A 21107-nucleotide genomic window follows, 5' to 3' on the forward strand; every position below is an offset into this window, starting at 1 on the left:
TAAATAAAAAAAAACACCTCTTAACATTTACATAGTATATCAAACAAGAATTCATAAAATATCGTTTTTTTTTTTTTTTTTTTTTTTTTTTTTTTTTCTAAAAGCTTTGTGGAGTCTAGGAAATATATCATAAAATAGAAAGTCTCCATCACTCACCATAAATATTGCAGTCTCAATCTTCACTCAGAAGGACCAGGAGTAACAGGTGAATAGCATGTGGCACTCAGAGGCGACTGGTGGCGGTTTCGCTTGCTAGTCACCTTTTACTCCCGGTCATTCTACGAGAAGATTGAGATACTGGTATTTACGGTGAGTGCTGGAGACTTTCTATTTCATGGTATATGCATTGTTCTACTTCCATCTCTATGCACCTCAGTTGGAGTCAGTTGCAAGTTTAACCGTTTACATACCTGCTCCACCATTACCCAGTAGTGAGACCTGGTGCCGCTTTTGCTATTGCCTTTATTGAGGGAGTTTAGGAAATAATATCCCAAAATAACCAGCAGTGTAGACAAAAGGGACATTAATTCCCTAACAGTCTGCAGTAATTTCATAAAATAAACCTTTCACCCAAAACACTAAGGGTATGTTCACACTGAGGAATTCAAAAGGAATGTACTCGAGTAATTCAGCTTGCTTTTTCTGCTCCAATTTATTCATCAAGTCATTTTCAATTGACTTTAACCCCTTAAGGACCAGGCCCATTTTGGCTTTAAGGAACAGACCAATTTTATTTTAGCATTTTAGTTTTTTCCTCCTCACCTTCTAAAAATAATAACTCATATTTCCATCCACAGACCCATATGAGGGCTTGTTTTTTGCATCACCAATTGTACTATGTAATTAAATCACTTATTTTACCATAAAATGTACGGTGCAACCAAACAAATATTATTTATGTGGGAAAATTGAAAAGAAAACCGCAATTTAGCAAATTTTGGAAGGTTTTGTTTTTACGCTGTACACTTTCCGGTAAAAATGAAATGTTTTATTTATTCTGTGGGTCAATATGATTAAAATGATAACCATGTTATATGCTTTTCTATAATTGTACCGCTTAAAAAAAATCTCAAACCATTTTAACAAAATTAGTATGTTTGAAATTGCCCTATTTTGACTACCTATAACTTTCTCATTTTTCCGTATATGGGGCGATATGAGGGCTCATTTTTTGCGCCATGATCTGTAGTTTTTAACAGTATCACTTTTGCTTAGGTTTTACTTAATTTTTTTTTAATAAAATGTGACAAAAAAGCAGCAATTTTGAACTTTTTTTAATTTTTTTTACGTGTACGCTGTTCACCGTAAGGGATGATTAACAATATATTTTAATATTTCAGACTTTTATGCACGCGGCGATACCAAATATGTGTATTAATTATTTTTTTACGCTTTTTTGGGGGGTAAAATGGGAAAAACGGATGTTTTACATTTATTTTTAACACTTTTTATGTCCCTATAGCGGACTATTCATTGCAATCAGTTGATTGCTAATACTGTGCAGTGCTATGTATAGGACACAGCACTGCTCAGTATTATCGGTGATCTTCAGCTCTGATCTGCTTGATCTCAGACCAGTTGAGGGGACCTCCGGCCGCCATGCTGGATGATCGGAGCGCCGCGGGCGATCCGATCATCCATTGAAAGTACTGCAATGCCGCAGATGCCGTGATCTGTATTGATCATGGCATCGGAGGGGTTAATGGCGGACATTGGCGCGATCGCTGATGTCCGCCATTACCGCGGTGCTCGCGATCATGTCGCAGCGTAAATGTATGTCATGGTGCGTTAAGTACCACGTCACCATGACGTACATGTACGTCCATTGTCGTTAAGGGGTTAATGGACTTTGTTGTCCAGTTCACAATGAGGAATTTCTGCTAGCAGAATTCCGACATGGAATTCTGTTCCGCCTGAAAAAAGAATATGTTCATTTTTCAGGAGGAATCCTTGGGTAAAAGCCTATTGAAGTCAATGGGATTTTTTTTTTCCCATGACAAAATCAGTTTTGTGCGGAATCCAGAAAAGTAGAATTGAATAGCCTTCTCCTTCATTCCTCTCATTCTTTGAGAATTGGGCAAGCCATCGCTACGACCGCTGGGACATGCATCATCTCAATAGTCCGCAATACATTTCTGAGCAGACTACGATAAAAGATTGAACATGTTTATTATTTTGGAGTCTGTGGTACAGAAGTTCTGCTGCCAAAATTCTGTAGTGTGAAAGGTACAGCAGCATCCCATTGAAAACAATGGGATGCTGCTGCACCCTATTATCTGCAGCGGAAATCGGGAGCGGAATTCCTTTCGGGAAAACACCCGGTGTGAATTAATGTATGTAACATGCATTACTGTTAACTGTAAGCAGATCTGCCATTTAAAAAGGTGAGGAAAAAAAGGTTATTCAGATTGGTAAATTACTTCTATTTAAAAACCTTAATCCTTCCAGTATTAATCAGCTGCTGTATTCTCCACAGGAAGTTGTGCAGTTCTTTCCAGTCTGACAACAGTGTTCTCTGCTGACACTTCTGTCCATGTCAGGAACTGTCCAGAGCAGGAGATTTTTGCTATAGAGATTTGCTCCTACTCTGGACAGTTTCTGACGCAGACAGAGGAGGCTGCAGAGAGCACTGTGGTCAGAATGGTAAGAACTACACAACTTCCTCTGGAGCATACAGCAGCTGATAAATACTGGAACTGGTTTAAGATTTTGAAATAGAAGTCATTTACAAATCTGTATAAACTTTCTGTTTGATTTTTTTCCCACTGGAGTACCCCTTTAAGAGTTTGGGACACATCTGGGTAAAATTGATAAAGGAACTGTATTAGTCATATTGTTGTCACCTGAAACGGTGAAGCAGTTTCTAGAAAAATACAGAATCACGCAACTGAGTTATCAATAAGAAAATTTACTTTTTACAAAATAAAACAATAAAAAAGGCAGGTAGAAATTTAGGAAGTAATTTTATACAAAAGCCTGATATTCAGCCAAGATTGTACTGAGATTAAATGTCATGACAAAGCATCGATTTTATTTCAGATTTCAGTCATTAGTAAAAGATTATAATTGGCTTATATGAACTCATAAAAACTAAAATAAATAAATAAAAAAAGAAAAGTATTGACTACTACATGGCTGCTGAAATCTACCGAGAGATTATTATTGTTGCATATGCCATAGAAATTCCAGCTTTCTCGAGGCACCTGGGGCAATAGATATATATTCTGATGCTTATTATCTGGAGAATTAAAACATTTACAATAAAATAAAAAAAAATTATGATATTTATATAAAATGCTGATATTTTGAGTATGTACTATTTTAAGCATTAGGTAAGTGACTTGTGCACACGAAAACAGAAGACGCAATGTGGCTGCATTTATTTACAGACTCCATATCTTCTCAAGGGCGAATATGATTGGTGAAGTACTTTTTTTTTTAGGCCACAATTTTAAGTCTGAGTACTCTATGCCCCAATAGTCCAGCCACTAAGGTGAACACATTCCCCTGAGACAGTCCTCAAGGTCCTACAAATGTGATCTCACTGAGCTTGTAGTGCCTGGGCCATGTGAAGGTTTGGTGACTGCAGATTTGGTGCCTGCATAGTTGCTTGTTGCAGATTTGGTTGTGGCATATTTGGTTGCTGCACATTTTGGTGCATAACTGGCCAGCCATCGGGGGCTTGGTGGTTCTGTAAAAGGCGGTAAAGCTGTTTGAGATGGGCAACAATGTTGTCTTTGATATCAGGAACAGAAATCTGCAAACGAACACTTCCACTTTCAAAGGAGCGAGTGGCATCTCCAGAAAACATCTCAAGAATCATCCGGGCCACCACTGGAATAATCTACGGTTAAAAAAATATATATTTATATATATACACATTTATATAAATCCATGCAAACACACAACAAAAGGACACATACAAAAATATTACATTGGTTGCGAGGCACTGAAATAATAAAAGAGCATTATTAGGATCTGATGGTATTTTATTGGTATTTTTGATTCTTATTTATTATCAGTTCTGTGCCTCCTTCAAGTTGCATATAATGCACATGTCCTAACTCATGCGTAATGCCGTTTTATGTGATTTGCCTGGTCAGTCATGCTGCAGTGAACTTTAAACTAAAGCAGGGTCACTGGCTGCCCCCCCAATTCATGTGAAAGGTCTTCATGCAGGATTGTAAAGAAAAATGTATCAAGTGCCCCAATTGGCAGCAGAAAAAAAAAAAAAAAAAAAAAAAACCTTTGAAACATGTATCCACACCTTTTAAGTTTGGGTCATGTAAAGCATCTCAGAACAGTTGTTCATGTTTAGTTTGGTGCAGCACTGTACAACACTGTAGCAAAGGCATTGTATAAAACACATGCTGCTATAATTGAGAAGATACTTCTAAAAAGATATATATAATGCCCTTATTTATACATGCATGTACTTCACTATAACTCACCTGAACAATGATAAGTTTGCGCTCCTTTGGTTTACCATCAGGCCATTCCTCTCCAAAACACAAGTAGATTTCATATGGCGGCTGCTTTGCTCCACTTCCTTTCTGTTGTGTAATGAGTTCTGTTGTAGGTAAGTAAAATAATAGATGTGGGGGGTTAAAAATTTTGCCAGTATAAGTCATACAGGAAATTTATTTGCCAAAAGTAAAAATAAATATACAAGATAAACTTACCACTTAGAAATGTCTCCAAACAGAAAAGTTTCACTCTCTTCTGTCTCTCAATCAAATTCGGAGCATGTGGAGAAGGAGAACAAGGTCCTGTCCAGTATACTTTGCACTGGCATAGTCTTATGGCATAGATGGCATGTCCGCTCACTTCTAATATAAGGCCTCTGTCCATGACATCTAGAAGGCGGCTGGTGTACAATTTTTGCCGCTCATTGACTATTTGATCTGGACCAGGGAACCGAACCTGCTCAAGACTTATGGGGCCAAAGAGCTCTTCCTGATTGGGCATTGGACCCAGATCTCCATAGAATAGTCGGCACCCTTGGGGGTTACTGACAATTGTCTGGCCAATCTCTTTCCCTCTGTACAGAAACTGGATTTCTAAATCTGTCACTGTAAAAGAAAACAAAAATAGATTGAAACTACACGAGAATATCACAACGATGGCTTATTGCACCAACAAAAATGTTAATAATTAATGTTAACTTTACTTACTTGGGAGAGAACTAATCCACAACTCAGGAGTGTTAAAAAATTCCATTGCTCCAGGGGTCTGTGGGACCTCCATATCTTGTGGCTCTGATTTTGGCCAATTTGGCTCTGGAGTGCAACTTCCTATGCTGGCAGGGGCCATAGGAGAATCTGAAAAATCTAAATTATTTTTTACAATTTACATACATGTTTCCATTTCATCTGCACATGGCTAATGCTGACCAGGTAGTCTTAAAAAGGGGTTCTCCACTGCCCTGCCTTCCGGACCTCCGCTCGCAGCGTCCGGAAATGTATTACTCTGAACGCTGTGTGCGGGCTTCTGTGTTCGAGGCCGCCCCCCCGCTGTCACGACCCCTTCCCATAGACTTTCGTTGAGGGGGCGGGCGTGACGTCACGAGGGGGCGGCCTCGAACACGGAAACCCGCACACATCATTTGGAGTAATACATTTCCGGATGCTGCGAGCGGAGCTCAGGAAGGCAGGGCAGTGGAGAACCCCTTTAACCCAAGTTTAAAGCAATATGTCATCTTTAGGGTCTATTGACACGTACAGTATTCTGCACATATTTAAAGCTGTGTACAGTTTACATTGAAATCTGCAGCAGAACATTATGCATCAAATCTGCCCAGAATACTGTACGTGTGAATAGACCATTAAAATGTTTTCTAGTAGATCACCATTTTTTTTTTTTCGGGGGGGGGGGGGTGATCAGGAGCTGAGATGATTGATTAAAAATATAGTTTAACATCTTTTTGCTGATTTCAGTCTCTGATCTTTCCATGCTTAGGAGTCCAGTGGGTGGTCCTATCAGTGACTGACACTGTCCACTGGACTTGCCTACAGTGACACAGTTCGCCCCCTGCAAGCAGTCAGGAAAGTATACTTTATGGTCTAGACGCAGCATGAAAGATGAGTGCCAGGTAGTAAGGGTACCAGGGAATACCCCTTTTACAAGCAAGGACCCCCACCGATCCTGAGAAAAATTGGCCCCCGAATTGAAACAACAACATACACCTAAAAAAAATTCCTACAACCGGTACATTACAGTTTCAGTAGCAAATGTTCCAATGCTCACTGAAGGTAAATAAAAGTCACATTCTTGTAAAATAGTTCCTGAACCCTGACGGACAGGCTGGACAACATTGCTAAACCTCTATGATCACCAATAACAAAAGCTTTAGTGTATTTCAAAACCTAACATTTTATCCTACTAAAAAAAAAAAAAAATTGGTAAACCAGGAGATTGGCAACACGGGTGCAAACAGTATAAAGTTTCCATGTTCTACTACATACATATATCTGTGTGTTTCCACATGTAATGCATCAGATGTATTTAAATGGCATACCTATTTGTCACGTAAAGACCAAAATAGGTGTGCAACGTGACAAAACTTTCCAGCCAGAAATATGTGGATAGTAGTTGTCACACTAAAAAAAAAAGGGCCTGCTATGAATATGGACATACTGTACATTCCTATGATCATCAACGTTAATCAAACATTAATCAGCGTTGTTGCTTCCACCTTAAAGCAAAACAGAGGGAATCTTTATATCTATTGTACCGGAAATTACCAATACCAACAAGAAACATCTTGAGAAAACATTTCCAGACAGACGTGTGGACATTCTCAGAGCTATGCTTCCTCAAGAGAGCAGATGTTTTTCATGCACTATACGAACTTTACCCCCTTTTACACAGTCTCACTAAGTATGCAAGTATCAGTAGGAAAAGTTTTTCATACTGTAGTGTTTCTAACTATTTGATTTAGCTGTAGTTACTGTTTTTCTGCAGGACAAGCTTTTTAGTGGCCTTTTAGGCCACCATTATGGGAAATATTTATCAAAACCTGTGCAGAGGAAGAGTGGAGCAGTTGCCCATAGCAACCAGATTGCTTCTTTAATTTTTAATGACACTTTTTAAGTCCCAATAGGCGACTAACCCCTTAAGGACTCAGCCCATTTTGGCCTTAAGGACTCAGACAATTAAATTTTTTACGTTTTCATTTTTTCCTCCTCGCCTTCTAAAAATCATAACTCTTTTATATTTTCATCCACAGACTAGTATGAGGGCTTGTTTTTTGCATGACCAGTTGTCCTTTGTAATGACATCACTCATTATATCATAAAATGTATGGCGCAACCAAAAAACACTATTTTTGTGGGGAAATTAAAAAGAAAAACACAATTTTGCTAATTTTGGAAGGTTTCGTGTTCACGCCGTACAATTTACGGTAAAAATGACGTGTGCTCTTTATTTTGAGGGTCAATACGATTAAAATGATACTTATTATTACATACTTTTATATTATTGTTGTGCTTAAAAAAAATCACAAACTTTTTAACCAAATTAGTACGTTTATAATCCCTTTATTTTGATGACCTATAACTTTTTTATTTTTCCGTATAAGCGGCGGTATGAGGGCTCATTTTTTGCGCCATGATCTGTACTTTTTTTTTATACCACATTTGCATATAAAAAACTTTAATAAATTTTTTAGAATTTTATTTTTTATAAAATGTATTAAAAAAGTAGCAATTTTGGACTTTTAATAGTTCGGACATTTACGCACGTGGCGATACCAAATAGGTCTATAAAATTTATTTTTTACGCTTTTTGGGGGTAAAATAGGAATAAACGGACGTTTTACTTTTTTATTGGGGGGGAGGGGATTTTTCACTTTTTTTTACTTTTACTTTTACATTTTTTAACATTTTTTTTTTACACTTGAATAGTCCCCATAGGGGACTATTCATAGCAATACCATGATTGCTAATACTGATCTGTTCTATGTATAGGACATAGAACAGATCAGTATTATCGGTCATCTCCTGCTCTGGTCTGCTCGATCTCAGACCAGAGCAGAAGACGCCGGGAGCAGGAAGGTGAGGGGACCTCCGTGCGGCGTTCTGAATGATCGGATCCCCGCATGATCGTTCATTTAAATCGCGCACTGCTGCAGATGCCGGGATCTGTATTGATCCCGGCACCTGAGGGGTTAATGGCGGACGCCCGCGAGATCGCGGGCGTCGGCCATTGCCGGCGGGTCCCTGGCTGCGATCAGTAGCCGGGATCAGCCGCGCATGACACAGGCATCGCTCTGATGCCCGCGGTTATGCACAGGACGTAAATGTACGTCCTGGTGCGTTAAGTACCACCGCACCAGGACGTACATTTACGTCCTGCGTCCTTAAGGGGTTAAAGGGGTACTCCGGTGAAAAACGTTTTTCTTTTAAATCAACTGGTGCCAGAAAGTTAAACATATTTGTAAATTACTTCTATTAAAAAATCTTAATCCTTCCAGTACTTATTAGCTGCTGAATGCTACAGAGGAAATTCTGTTCTTTTTGGAACACTGATGACATCACGAGCACAGTGCTCTCTGCTGACATCTCTGTCCATTTTAGCAACCATGCATAGCAGATGCATAGCAGATGTATGCTAAGGGCAGTATGGTGGCTTAGTGGTTAGCACTGCTGCCTTGCAGTGCTGGGGCCTTGGGTTCAAATCCCACTAAGGACAACAATAGAAAATGACTTATTATAATAATAATGTCAGCAGAGAGCACTGTGCTCGTGATGTCATCAGAGAGCATTCCAAAAAGAAGAATTTCCTCTGTAGTATTCATCAGCTAATAAGTACAGGAAGGATTAAGATTTTTTAATAGAAGTATTGTAAAAATCTGTTTAACTTTCCAGAGCCAGTTGATTTAAAAGAAAAAAAGGTTTTCACCGGAGTACCCCTTTAATATGCATTCATTAGATTGCATTTAATGTATAATGCTAAGCCTACTGCATAGCATTACACACTGGGGGAGATCAAAACCTGTCCAGAAGAAAAGTTGTTGAGTTGTCCATAGCAACCAATCAGATCGCTTCTTTAATTTTTCAGAGGCAGTTACAAAAGTGAAAGCAGCAATCTGATTGGTTGCCATGGGCAACTCAGCAACTTTTTCTCTGGACAGGTTTTGATAAATCTCCCCCAATAAGATTGGCAATACACTGATTTAGCCTTGCTAAGCCAGGCTATATCATTAAATCGGCGACCGGGGTGGCAGGAGGCAGGTAAGGGGACCCTCCCCTGCCATTTTGGCTCAAGGTACCCCCGTGATCACGTTGGGGTTGCGTGACTCCACTGAGCTGCCGGAATCTTCTCCTGCACTCCCTTCAAAGCCACTTAAGGATACAGGTACGCTCTTGGTCCTTCAGTACCAGGATGCAAGGGCATGAAAAGTTTTCCCTTATCCACAGCACAGGGGATAACAAACTTATTGGTGGGGGTCTGACTGCTGGGACCCCCATTGATCCTGAGAAAAATTTCCCCTGAATTGAAATAATTTGACAGGACTTGCAGTTGTCTTCGGACACTGCAAATATTTTTTTTTTTTTTTTTTTTAGCTGAGGAGCCACATGTACGACTACAACCATGACTGAGATTGCTGCCTTACATTTCTAAAGTTGAAGCGAAACTTTGCAACACTTTTTCACCTTTTTCTTAGTATGCAACTTTGTTTAATGTTCATTTTCCTACATTTTTCAGCAGAAAAGAAATGTACATGTGCTTAGTGTGGGGGAAAAGCTTATCACTCCAACAACAGGGGATAGTCGGGAGGCTGCAATACACATTAGATGGGCAGCAGAAACTGCTGGAGGATTTAGAGGACACAGAAATACCTAAATGGTATGGTCTGCTTAAATCTGGCAGAGAACAATTATAAAAAGAGGTAAAAAAAAAAAAAAAAAAAAAAAAAAAAAAAAAAAAAAAAGATAGATAGATTCTTACCATTAATAGTTAATCCATTGAATGGCTCTTGGATTGGGACATGAAGTTGAGACTGGTTTATATCTTCCTCTTCATAGTCATCATCATCCCATGGTGAGGATCCAGTTGAACCTGTAATAGGACAGACCACACATCACAGATGACAACAGATGTTTTCACTATGATTTGGTCTAAATTTGCTATATGCAACCTCTGGAACCATCTAGTAGTTTCATCTTGTTGCACCTAATATTTGAAGTTTTTTTTTTTCTTTTTCAAACAAGTCATACATAAAAAAAAAAAAAAAAAAAAAAAAAAAAAAAAAAGAAAAAGGTTGTATACTAGGGGCAACAAAATGAAACTACCAGAGCCTTTATGGTGACCGACTTCTAGTTGATTGATCTGTAATGATCATCGAATATTGACACTGTATGTTAATGGGGATAAATCCCCCATCGATCTATGCCATGACTTTGGCTTCTATTAATGAGAAACAAATCTAAAGTGTCACATGAACAACATTCCAATGACTGAATTCAAAAAAGGCAAAAGAGAAAATCCAACATGGCAGATGTGTATCAGGCTATTCATTGTCACAAAAAGGTAGCAATAGTGGACAAAAAATTATTTTTTTGTGATATTGAGTCTACCTAGTATGAATGCCCAGATTACACATAGTAAACAGCTCTAAGCTAATTGTTCTGTTCCAGTCTTCTAAAGGGATTAGTAGTATTCAGGCAGATTTATATGCACCTGCTTTTCGGTTGTCATGATCACTTTGCACAGTACCATTATTTTCTTGACAAGTCAAAATTTATATATTTATAGCAAATTGTACACTTTCTTTAAATTTTTACCTGGGTTAATGATTGATCCTTGAGACTGAGGTATGTCACACACCTCATAGATTTTGATAGGATTCATAGGAACTTCTTTGGTGCCATCATACATGAGCTTGAACTCCCGGCTCTTATTTAGGGCACAGCGCAATTGGGCCTTCCACTTGGCTGGATCAGGGTCATCCGCTCCTTCATGATACTTGCCTGTCTCCACAGCCCATGCCTGTGAAAAGAAACATGGGACTGTAATATAATAACGTAAATTATATTTAAAAAAATTCTAGTACCCATCTACTATAGCTACAGGGCATAAAGGGGTTTTCTATAGATTACCTATGTTTAGGATAGATCATCAATACCAGATCAGTGGGGGATCACACCAAAGGACAAAGGCTGCAGCCTCTTAAATTACAAGGCATGTCGCCACACATTTTGTTGAAGATATGCCTTGTATTGCAGTCCTCTGCTGCTCCAATAGCATGCACAATGGATCTGATATCATTGGCCTCTTCTAGGGAACAGACTATTAAAGTCTTGGGTGACACCAAAAGAAAAAAAAAAAAAAAAAAAAAACACTTTCATCCCTTATAAAATGTGACATATGTTCCACAAGTACAAAATCGTCACAAGTACAAGATATGGTGGCGTTACTGTAAATAAAATATTCACAGATATGTATTTTATTATTAAAACATGAACCAAGGCAAAATAGCTTTGTATTTAGGGTTCATTAGGGCACATTTTATATTTTAAAGCAAAATCATAATACTAACAGTATCCATTTATGACAAAATTAAGGTAATTGAAGACAAAAGTATACACAATTTTCACATAGAAACCCCCAGAAATGAGCTTAGGATAGTAATGTCATAGTTAAGGCAATGCTAAATCCAGCAGCTGTTTCCTATAACAGGCGATCCTGTGATCACTTGTGTTCTGCCACGACTGATAGAAGCGGTGTCAGTGCTGTTGCCTCTTTTCTATTGCTCACTGAAGTAAATGGGCACTGTCAGAAGCAAAAATGCTCAGCAAAACCTTTTTTAATATACTTGATGAATAATTTTTATCTCTTTTTTATAGAAATCATGGCTTATTTAAAAAAAAAAAAAAAAAAAAATAATAATAATAAATAATAAATAAACCCAAGAGGTTAAACAGCAATGTGGTGTGTATGGTGAGCTTAAAAGGCTTATAGGAATGGTGCAAAACTTCCTAATTAAAATAAAATTAAAATAAAAGAAGTTTGCATTGTTTTTCATGGAATAACGTGTGCCTCAACAAAGATTAGGAGTACAACTCTGGGTAAACACTCAGTCCAGGAGGATAGATCAGGACAGCCCCTCCCTTCAAGTTAAAAGAGGTTTATCCTTCTGTAAACATGCTGTAAAATGACTAAGAATATCACCTTATTCTGCATTCTCAAAGTGTCCAATAAAAACTTTTGACATGCCAAGAGTTTTGATTGGTCCGAGTCTCTTTTCTGAGACCACCACTGATCCGTAGAACAAGTGGGAGAAAGTGCGCACTCCCTGGCTCGGAGCAATCTCTGTTCAGCTTTTCTAGACAGCCATAATATAAGTCCAGGGAAACGTGCGCTAGTCCCCTAATCATTCTGCTAAATCGGAGGGTGGTCTCCGCACCTAGAATCCGACCAATCAAAACTTTTGACATGTCTCTGCGACATGTCATAGTTTTTTTTTTCTTTTTCTTTTTTTCTTTAGGACAGAGCCACTGTAAAGAAAAACAGAGTGACAGTCACTCAAAGTAACCTGTATACGTTGGTAGATAGTGAACCTTTTGCCAATGATGTACCTCTCGCCAAAATCCGTCCAGCTGTTGAAATTTGCATATTTACATTTGACTGTATAATTCCAAGAAACGAGCAATAGGGTTGTTCTATTGTTCTTTTAGCAATGCTGACCATTCTTTTCACTATTATTCACTGCTCCTGCCGCTAACGTTTCTCTCAGCCGCCGAGATGGAAGCACCATCGTTCGTACTGATGCCTCCGCACCTACACAGCTGAATCACTACACCAGGCTCCCTGTTCACACTATTTACCTGTATATACATCATAGTGCTGGTGACCCTCCTGTCGGTTTCCCCTTAAATGATAACCAGTGGGTTCAGACACTTTACTATGTATAGCCAACTAAGTTCCCCACTTTCTTTTCTTGATTAGAGCCAGATACTAAAACATGTTCTTTTCTAATCTGTTTTATTTTTTCTGATTGTAATTGTTTTACAGCAGAACCTATTGACAATAGACAGGACTTATCCCATGAATTATCCCATATCCCATATTACTGGGCACGCTCTGTGAACTTTTCACAGGTCATTCTGTGGGGGTGGCGGGGGCCGAGCTCTGTTCACAATGGTAGTAAATCCAGGTTTATGGTGTCACCTTTCACTGTAATCCTGTCTGTCTTGATAAGGAGGGAACTGGTGGGGTGTTTTCTGTACAGAACGGAAAGGCTCAACTTAATTTTAGGCCTAGTGGCCAGAATGGAAATGTCAGGATTTCATGATTATTTAAAATATATACATAGTAAAATGGAAAATGAGAAAAAAAAAAAAACACCAAAAATTCTTAAATATGGTTAACAAACACAGATTTAATTCATTTAAACAATAGGTCATTCTCTGATTATTTATTCATTTTAAACCTTAATATTTGCACAGTGATGGTTGATACAATCAGTCTGAACACTGTTGGGCCGCTGTTTGATTTTGGTGAATTTAGATTGTGTGCCCCAATTGGGACAGGAACCAATCTGAGTGTACAGCACTGCTGAATCTGTTTGCACTATAACATCAAGAATTATTATTATGGACCATTTACATTAGTTTTAGAAACCAATGCTGAATGCTTTGTGGTCTGAAAAGTCATTTCAACCAGAGGAAAGGAGTTTACTTTTCCTGGCTGGCAGTGTCACGTAATGTCTCTTCTAAGCACTGGAAATAAAAATATGACAATAGAACAATCGTTGATTGAACCCTGCCTCTATATTGTGTTAGGACCAGTCACATATGAATTAATTGTAAAGATGAAATGTGAATATTAGCAGCCCTTTAGAGTGGAGTTACACTGCAGTATTGAATAAATGCTTATGATGATGCAGATTTCAAGGAGTATTTTGGCCGAGGCTGTAATGTACATCAAATTATTTAACAATTAGATACATTTGGACCATTGCTTTTTAATGAGCTATAACCCAAACTGTTTTTTTTTCTCTCACAGCAACCAATCACAGCTCAGCTTTGATAACAAGGGTACTGTCAGAATCAAAAAAGTTTTATATGCTCTACATCTTTGCAAAACATTAAAATGTTATGAAGTATATTAGAAAGGTTACTGTATACATGGGGGCACTGTTCTGTATTTAAGGCAACACCCATTAGAAAGGTTACTGTATACATGGGGGCACTGTTCTGTATTTATGGCGACACCCTATTCTGTATCTAGAGAGGGGCACTGTATATATATGGGACATGATAAGGGGACACTATACAGAACATAGTGTACCATATATACAGAGGGGCAACGCATTCTGTATTTATGGGGACACTGTGTTTATATATACATACACACACACACACACACACACACACACACACATCTCTATGGCATGCGTTCTGGTGGCCGGGAGGATGCCAAAATGTAACTTCTCCTGTGTAGGAAAAAATCCTTTCACCGGCCCCGTGAGTGAGCAGCAGTACAGAGGGATTTGTGAGCCAAATACAGACGCTAGACACAAAATGACATGTAAAGCATCTGTATGACCTAGTATGTAACATATGAGCACTATTTTTTCTGTGATATGACAGGTACGCTTTAATAAGCTTTGGTAAAATGATAGCTGAGCTGTGAATGGTTGCTGTGGGAAAAACCCACAGGTTTCAGGCTATGATAAGCCTGGGCCAATGAAACTTACTTTTCATATGCTTTGGTTGTGTCAAACAGTATATTAAGAATTGTCTTGTGGTTTTACAGCAAGCAGTTCTCATTAACCCCTTAAGGACAATGGACGTACTCCTACGCCCCCGTTTCCGAGTCCTTAAGGACCGAGGACGTAGGAGTACGTCCTGTCCTTTCCCGGCCCCCCGCCGCTAGCCGGAGGGGAGCCGGTGCCCGATGCCTGCTGAAATCGTTCACCAGGCATCGCTGCATATCGCCCAGGGGGGTCATTATGCCCCCCCATGTCGGCGATGGCCGCAGATCGCTAGACAATTCAGTCCAGCGATCTGCGGCGATTCCGGGTCAATCGGGTCTCCAGTGACCCGGTGACCCGGAATTACTGGCTGATCGGGGCCGTCAGAGACGGCCCCGAACAGCCAGAGCCTGCAGGGGTGAGGTGGCACTGGTGCCACCTCACGATCGCCCTGATTCGTTGGCCGGATTACCGGCCGACCAATCAGGGCGCCTGCTGCGGGTGTCACTCCCGCACCCGCTCCGCCCCTCTTCCGGAGGACGTGAGCGGGTGCGGGCAGAAGACCCCAGGTGCTGGGAACCCTGATCCCCGGCGTTAATGTTGGGATCAGGGCCCCAGGAGCGACGACGGCGGCGGCGGCGGGACTGACCTGTGCGGCGATCAAGCAGCAGCAGGAGGTGAGTGACAGCCTCTTGCTGTTGCTTAGCAACAGCTCCCAGCATGCAAAAAGGGCATGCTGGGAGCTGTAGTTATGCAACAGGAGGAGGCAGACCACCACAACTCCCAGCATGCACTTATGGGCATGCTGGGACTTATGGTTTTGCAACAGCTGGAGGCACATTCTTTCTATGGAAAAGTGTACCTTCAGCTGTTGTGTAACTACAACTCCCAGCTTGCACAAACAGCTTAAGTGCATGCTGGGAGTTGTAGCGGTGCATCTGCTGGTTGCATAACTACAACTCCCAGCATGCCCGTTGGCTGTCGGTGACTGCTGAGAGTTGTAGTTTTGCAACAGCTGAAGGCACACTGAGTTAAGTAGCAAACCAGTGTGTCTCCAGCTGTTGCATAACTACAATCCCCAGCATCCCCAGCCAAAGTAGTATGCCTCCCGCTGTTGCATAACTACAACACCCAGCATGCCTTTCTGCTGTCCGTACATGCTGGGGGTTGTAGCTTTTGCAACAGCTGAAGGCACACTGGTTGCAAAACACTGAGTTTGTTGCCAAACTCGGTGTTTCACAACCTGTGTGTCTCCAGCTGTTGCAAAACTACAACTCCCAGCATGCACTCATAGACCGTACATGCTGGGAGTTGTAGTTTTGCAACAGCTGGATGTTCCCCCCCCCAATGTGAATGTACAGGGTACACTCACATGGGCGGAGCATTACAGTAAGTATCCGGCTGCAAGTTTGAGCTGAGGCAAATTTTCTGCCGCTGCTCAAACTGCCAGCGAGAAACTACTGTGAACCCCCCCGCCCGTGCGACTGTACCCTAAAAACACTACACTACACTAACACAAAATAAAATAAAAAGTTAAAAACACTACATATACACATACCCCTACACACCCCCCCTCCCCTCCCCAATAAAAATGAAAAACGTCTGGTACGCCACTGTTTCCAAAACTGAGCCTCCAGCTGTTGCAAAACAACTACTCCCAGTATTACCAGACAGCCACTGACTGTCCAGGCATGCTGGGACTTTTACAACAGCTGGAGGCACCCTATTTGGGAATCACTGGCGTAGAATACCCCTATGCAAGTCCCTAATTCAGGCCTCAAATGCGCATGGCGCTCTCACTTTGGAGCCCTGTCGTATTTCAAGGCAACAGTTTAGGGTCACATATGGGGTATCGCCGTACTCGGGAGAAATTGTGTTACAAATTTTGTGGGGTATTTTCTGCTATTACCCTTTTTAAAAATCTAAAATTTTTGGGAAACCAAGCATTTTAGGTAAAATTATTATTATTTTTTTACATATGCAAAAGTTGTGAATCACCTGTAGGGTATTAAGGTTCACATTACCCCTTGTTACGTTCCCTGAGGGGTCTAGTTTCCAAAATGGTATGCCATGTGTTTTTTTTTTTGCTGTTCTGGCACCATAGGGGCTTCCTAAATGCGGCATGCCCCCAGAGCAAAATTTGCTTTCAAAAAGCCAAATGTGACTCCTTCTCTTCTGAAACCTGTAGTGCGCCAGCAGAGCACTTCTCACCCCCATATGGGGTGTTTTCTGAATCGGGAGAAATTGGGCTTCAAATTTTGGGGGGTATTTTCTGCTATTACCCTTTTTAAAAATGTAAAAATTTTGGGAAACCAAGCATTTTAGGTAAAACTTTTTTTTTTTTTTTTTTTTACATATGCAAAAGTCGTGAATCATCTGTGGGGTATTCAGGTTCACTTTACCCCTTATTACGTTCCCTGAGGGGTCTAGTTTCCAAAATGGTATGCCATGTGGTTTTTTTTTTGCTGTCCTGGCACCATAGGGGCTTCCTAAAGGTGACATGCCCCCCAAAAACCATTTGACGCTCCTTCCCTTCTGAGCCCTCTACTGCGCCCGCTGAACAATTAACATAGACATATGAGGTATGTGCTTACTCGAGAGAAATTGGGCTACAAATACAAGTAATAATTTTCTCCTTTTTACCCCTTGCAAAAATTAAAAAAATTGGGTCTACAAGAACATGCGAGTGTAAAAAATGAAGTTTGTGAATTTTCTCCTTCACATTTCTGCTATTCCTGTGAAACACCTAAAGGGTTAATACACTCATTGAATGTCATTTTGAATACTTTGGGGGGTGTAGTTTTTATAATGGGGTCATTTATGGGGTATTTCTAATATGAAGACCCTTCAAATCCACTTCAAACCTGAACTGGTCCATGAAAAATAGCGAGTTTGAAAATTTTGTGAAAAATTTCCAAATTGCTGCTGAACTTTGAAGCCCTCTGGTGTCTTCCAAAAGTAAAAACTCATAAATTTTATGATGCAAACATAAAGTAGACATATTGTATATGTGAACCCAAAAATGTTTTATTTTGAATATCCATTTTCCTTACAAGCAGAGAGCTTCAAAGTTAGAAAAATGCTAAATTTTCATTTTTTTCATCAAATTTTGGGATTTTTCACCAAGAAAGGATGCAAGTTACCATAAAATTTTACCACTAAGTTTAAGTAGAATATGTCACGAAAAAACATTCTTGGAATCAGAATGATAACTAAAAGCATTCCAGAGTTATTAATGTTTAAAGTGACAGTGGTCAGAATTGCAAAAAACGCTCTGGTCCTTAAGGTGTAAAATGGCCTGGTCCTTAAGGGGTTAAAATAGGTAATATTTAAAAAAAAATTAAAAATAAAGTTTTACGATAAGATCAAACTATCAGTGTGGGCAAATCGAGAGGCTATGAACAGAAAGCTGCTGTTCATTTCCTTATATCTCAATTTAAGTGTTGACATAGCATGTGAAGTGTAAGTAGAATAGTTTATATGATGGTTGTCAGTCATATCAACTCCACTATGTTCAGCAGGTAAAATGATATTTCTGTTAGGAATGCTACTCACCTTGAAGATTGTGTTTTCTTCTTCATGCTGAGGACTGTGACGTGTAGCATGCTTCCATGGGATCTGAAACCTCTTGGCCTCCCTGTCTATCCATGTAAGACCAGGATACATTCCGCTGTCCACTTGAGCCACCAGCCACGGCTTTAGACGAACACGGCGAGGGTGCAGGGCCATATTCTAAAGTGGAATAAAGAAACAGATAATGAGATGCTTGGTAGAAATCAAGTCTTCCGTTTAGAGTCTGAGGAGTCAGAATTCCTCTAGTTGAACAATTAAGGTCAACTAAGAATAGATTAGAGGAGATATTGTCTCTACCTGACGAATTCGGCTTTAGCTATGGTAGCTTTATAATTTACTGCTGCCTTTCATCTTTGTCACTGAACAAATATTTAGTTGGGTCATGAATTGCAGAACATCTATTAGATGACTTTACCCTCTCACCCATCAGACAGATCTAAAATACCAAGCTATCAAATACCAGACATTCTTCTGTGTCACTTGAGTCACAAACTCGTCATGGTCATTTATATCACCAACACAAAGAATGGACAACAAATAAAATGTGGTATTAGAAATTTTGGCTGTGAGATCTCCCTGTTAAGTGGATGTCTGCTATGATTTGTGTCTTAACACAATGAAACAAGCTTCTTCTGAACACATTTATTTTCTTCTAAACCCATGTGTGCAGTTGGGTCAACCAGACATGGTCAAGTCTATGCGAGTCACAGAAAGAGTGGGGTAAATCTTGTAGGCTTCAGTGAGAGGCTGCCACCTCTTTATTGTCTTGCATGGGGAAAGCAACTGATCTGACTCCGTAAAATGGAGTCACAGCGCCCCTGTTGCCCCAATAGATGAGGTTCACAGAAATGTTATCCACACCTATAAATGTATTAATAGCGTATCCAATGGATGTGTCTTAAAATGTTTATTAGAGGAATACTCCATTAAAAGGGGTTCTATAAGATAAAAAAAAATAAAAAATGGGAATACTTTAACAGTGCAAATCTTTTATATAAGTTGTGCTTAGTATTGTATCCCAGCTCCCTTCCACCAAAGCTTTTAGTTTCCTGCCTCCTTTCCCTCTGCTTTGATATGCCCACCCACAGCATGCTCATATGGGTGAAGGGTCCTCTGTGAATATTTATGAGGTGGGCGGACATATGGGAGCAGAGAAGAAGGAGGCTGGGAAGCACTGTATGCAAGCTCACACCTCCACTGCACAAAGGACAGTATTAGCAAAATAGCAACGAACACTAATGTTTCTTGCACCAATTGGAGTATGTTATATCTTACTTTAATCTGATTCACCCACACTATAACCTGTGTATGGGGTTTAGTGTGGGTGAACCAGCTGTCAGTTTCCCTTTAAAAGCTTATTGGATCACACATTTGAGCCCTGGCTTAAAAAGGATCAGTTCACAAAACTGTATGTAATTGCTAGTAGACGAGGTTTGGTCCATTAAGTCAATAGGTCTGCAGAAATATCTGATGGGATATCATCAAAAAGGTACACTAACAAAAAGTTTCAAAAGACTTTAGCTACTGTATCTCAAACTTAAAAAAAGATGTTTATCTCAAAAGCTTAAAATAAAAAAAATAAAAAACAAGCAAGCAAAAAATGCCTAAAAATGTGTGTTCAAGTAGTACAATAGCTACTAACATAAGACTGTGACTTGTGAATAATCCTAAATAAAGTGCAGGCTACACAATGTAAAGTTCTGTAGAAAACAGATGAAAGGTTGAGAAGTATATCCCCCAGTGCCCTTTGATGTTTTCAACTAGTAGATTGAAGGCAACTGGCAATTACCTGTATGTAAAGCAATTGAACAGCCCCAAACCTCCAATAAATAGCAAAACAAATATAGATCTTGACCAAAGGACTAAAGTGGATATATTTATGGGGTGTTCTAATGCTGGAGATAGAAAGATCCTTACATAAGCCTTTCGGCTTATGTAAACTTTATCATGGTGTTAAAGGGGTACTACCGTGCTGACAACTTATCCCCTATCTAAAGGATAGGGGATAAGTTGCCTGATTGCGTGGGGTTCCGCCGTTGGGGACCCCCGCGATCTCGCACGCAGCACAGCTCTCATCACGCACCGGAGCGAACATCCGCTCCGGGTCTGATGACGGGGCTGGTGACCGTGACGTCACAGCTCCGCCCCGTGTGACGTCACGCTCAGCCCCTCAATGCAAGTCTATGGCAGGGGGCGAGACAGCTGTCTTGTCCCCTGCCATAGACTTACATTGAGGGGAGGAGCATGATGTCACATGGGGGCGGAGCCTTGACGTCACAATACTCCGGCCCCGTGATTGGCAGTCATCAGACCCGGAGCGATGTTTGCTCCGGGGCCTGATGAGAGCGGGGTGCTGCGTGTGAGATCATGGGGGTCCCCAGCGGCGGGACCCCGCGCAATTAGGCAACTTATCCCCTATCCTTTAGATAGGGGATAAGTTGTCAGCATGGTAGTACCCCTTTAAGAACTTTTTCTGTAAATTAAGCCATAACAAAGTTGCAGCAAGCTGTGACTTTTTGTGACTGTTCACATATAGCAATTTTTAACAACCACCGCATTTGTGTGCTGTAGAATTTTTAATTTTTTTTGCAGTGATTATCAATTCATCATTTGAATTATTTTTTTTTAAAGTTGCTAACTCATGCGTAATGGACCCCATATATATTTACTAAGTTTCACCAAGTTTGCCCACGGTGAAAAGTGCCTTTAGTATACAATATTTCCAGTCACCTTTATCACTGATGCTAATTGAAATAGAGAAAACACATGGTCTCACATCCACAACATGCACAATGATCTAATGCTTCTCAGCAACTTTTATTAAACTAACAGG

General features: G+C 40.1%; 1 protein-coding gene across 8 annotated transcripts in view; it reads right to left on the bottom strand.

Annotated features, from left to right (window-relative positions):
- Window positions 1-2813: 2813 nt before the first annotated feature.
- Window positions 2814-21107, bottom strand: part of LOC130358019 (interferon regulatory factor 6-like) — an 83234-nt gene continuing 64940 nt past the window's right edge. For all 8 annotated transcript variants that reach the window (XM_056560819.1, XM_056560820.1, XM_056560818.1 and 5 more), the window contains 7 exons: window positions 18257-18433; window positions 10788-10992; window positions 9952-10062; window positions 5175-5321; window positions 4683-5072; window positions 4452-4570; window positions 2814-3844 (listed from right to left, as the gene is read on the bottom strand). In XM_056560819.1, coding sequence (XP_056416794.1) covers window positions 3542-3844; window positions 4452-4570; window positions 4683-5072; window positions 5175-5321; window positions 9952-10062; window positions 10788-10992; window positions 18257-18430 — 1449 coding nt within the window. In that variant the 5' untranslated portion in view covers window positions 18431-18433 and the 3' untranslated portion in view covers window positions 2814-3541. The remainder of the gene's footprint in view (window positions 3845-4451; window positions 4571-4682; window positions 5073-5174; window positions 5322-9951; window positions 10063-10787; window positions 10993-18256; window positions 18434-21107) is intronic.

Source organism: Hyla sarda, chromosome 2 (genome assembly GCF_029499605.1).
Source record: "Hyla sarda isolate aHylSar1 chromosome 2, aHylSar1.hap1, whole genome shotgun sequence".
Taxonomy (NCBI): domain Eukaryota; kingdom Metazoa; phylum Chordata; class Amphibia; order Anura; family Hylidae; genus Hyla; species Hyla sarda.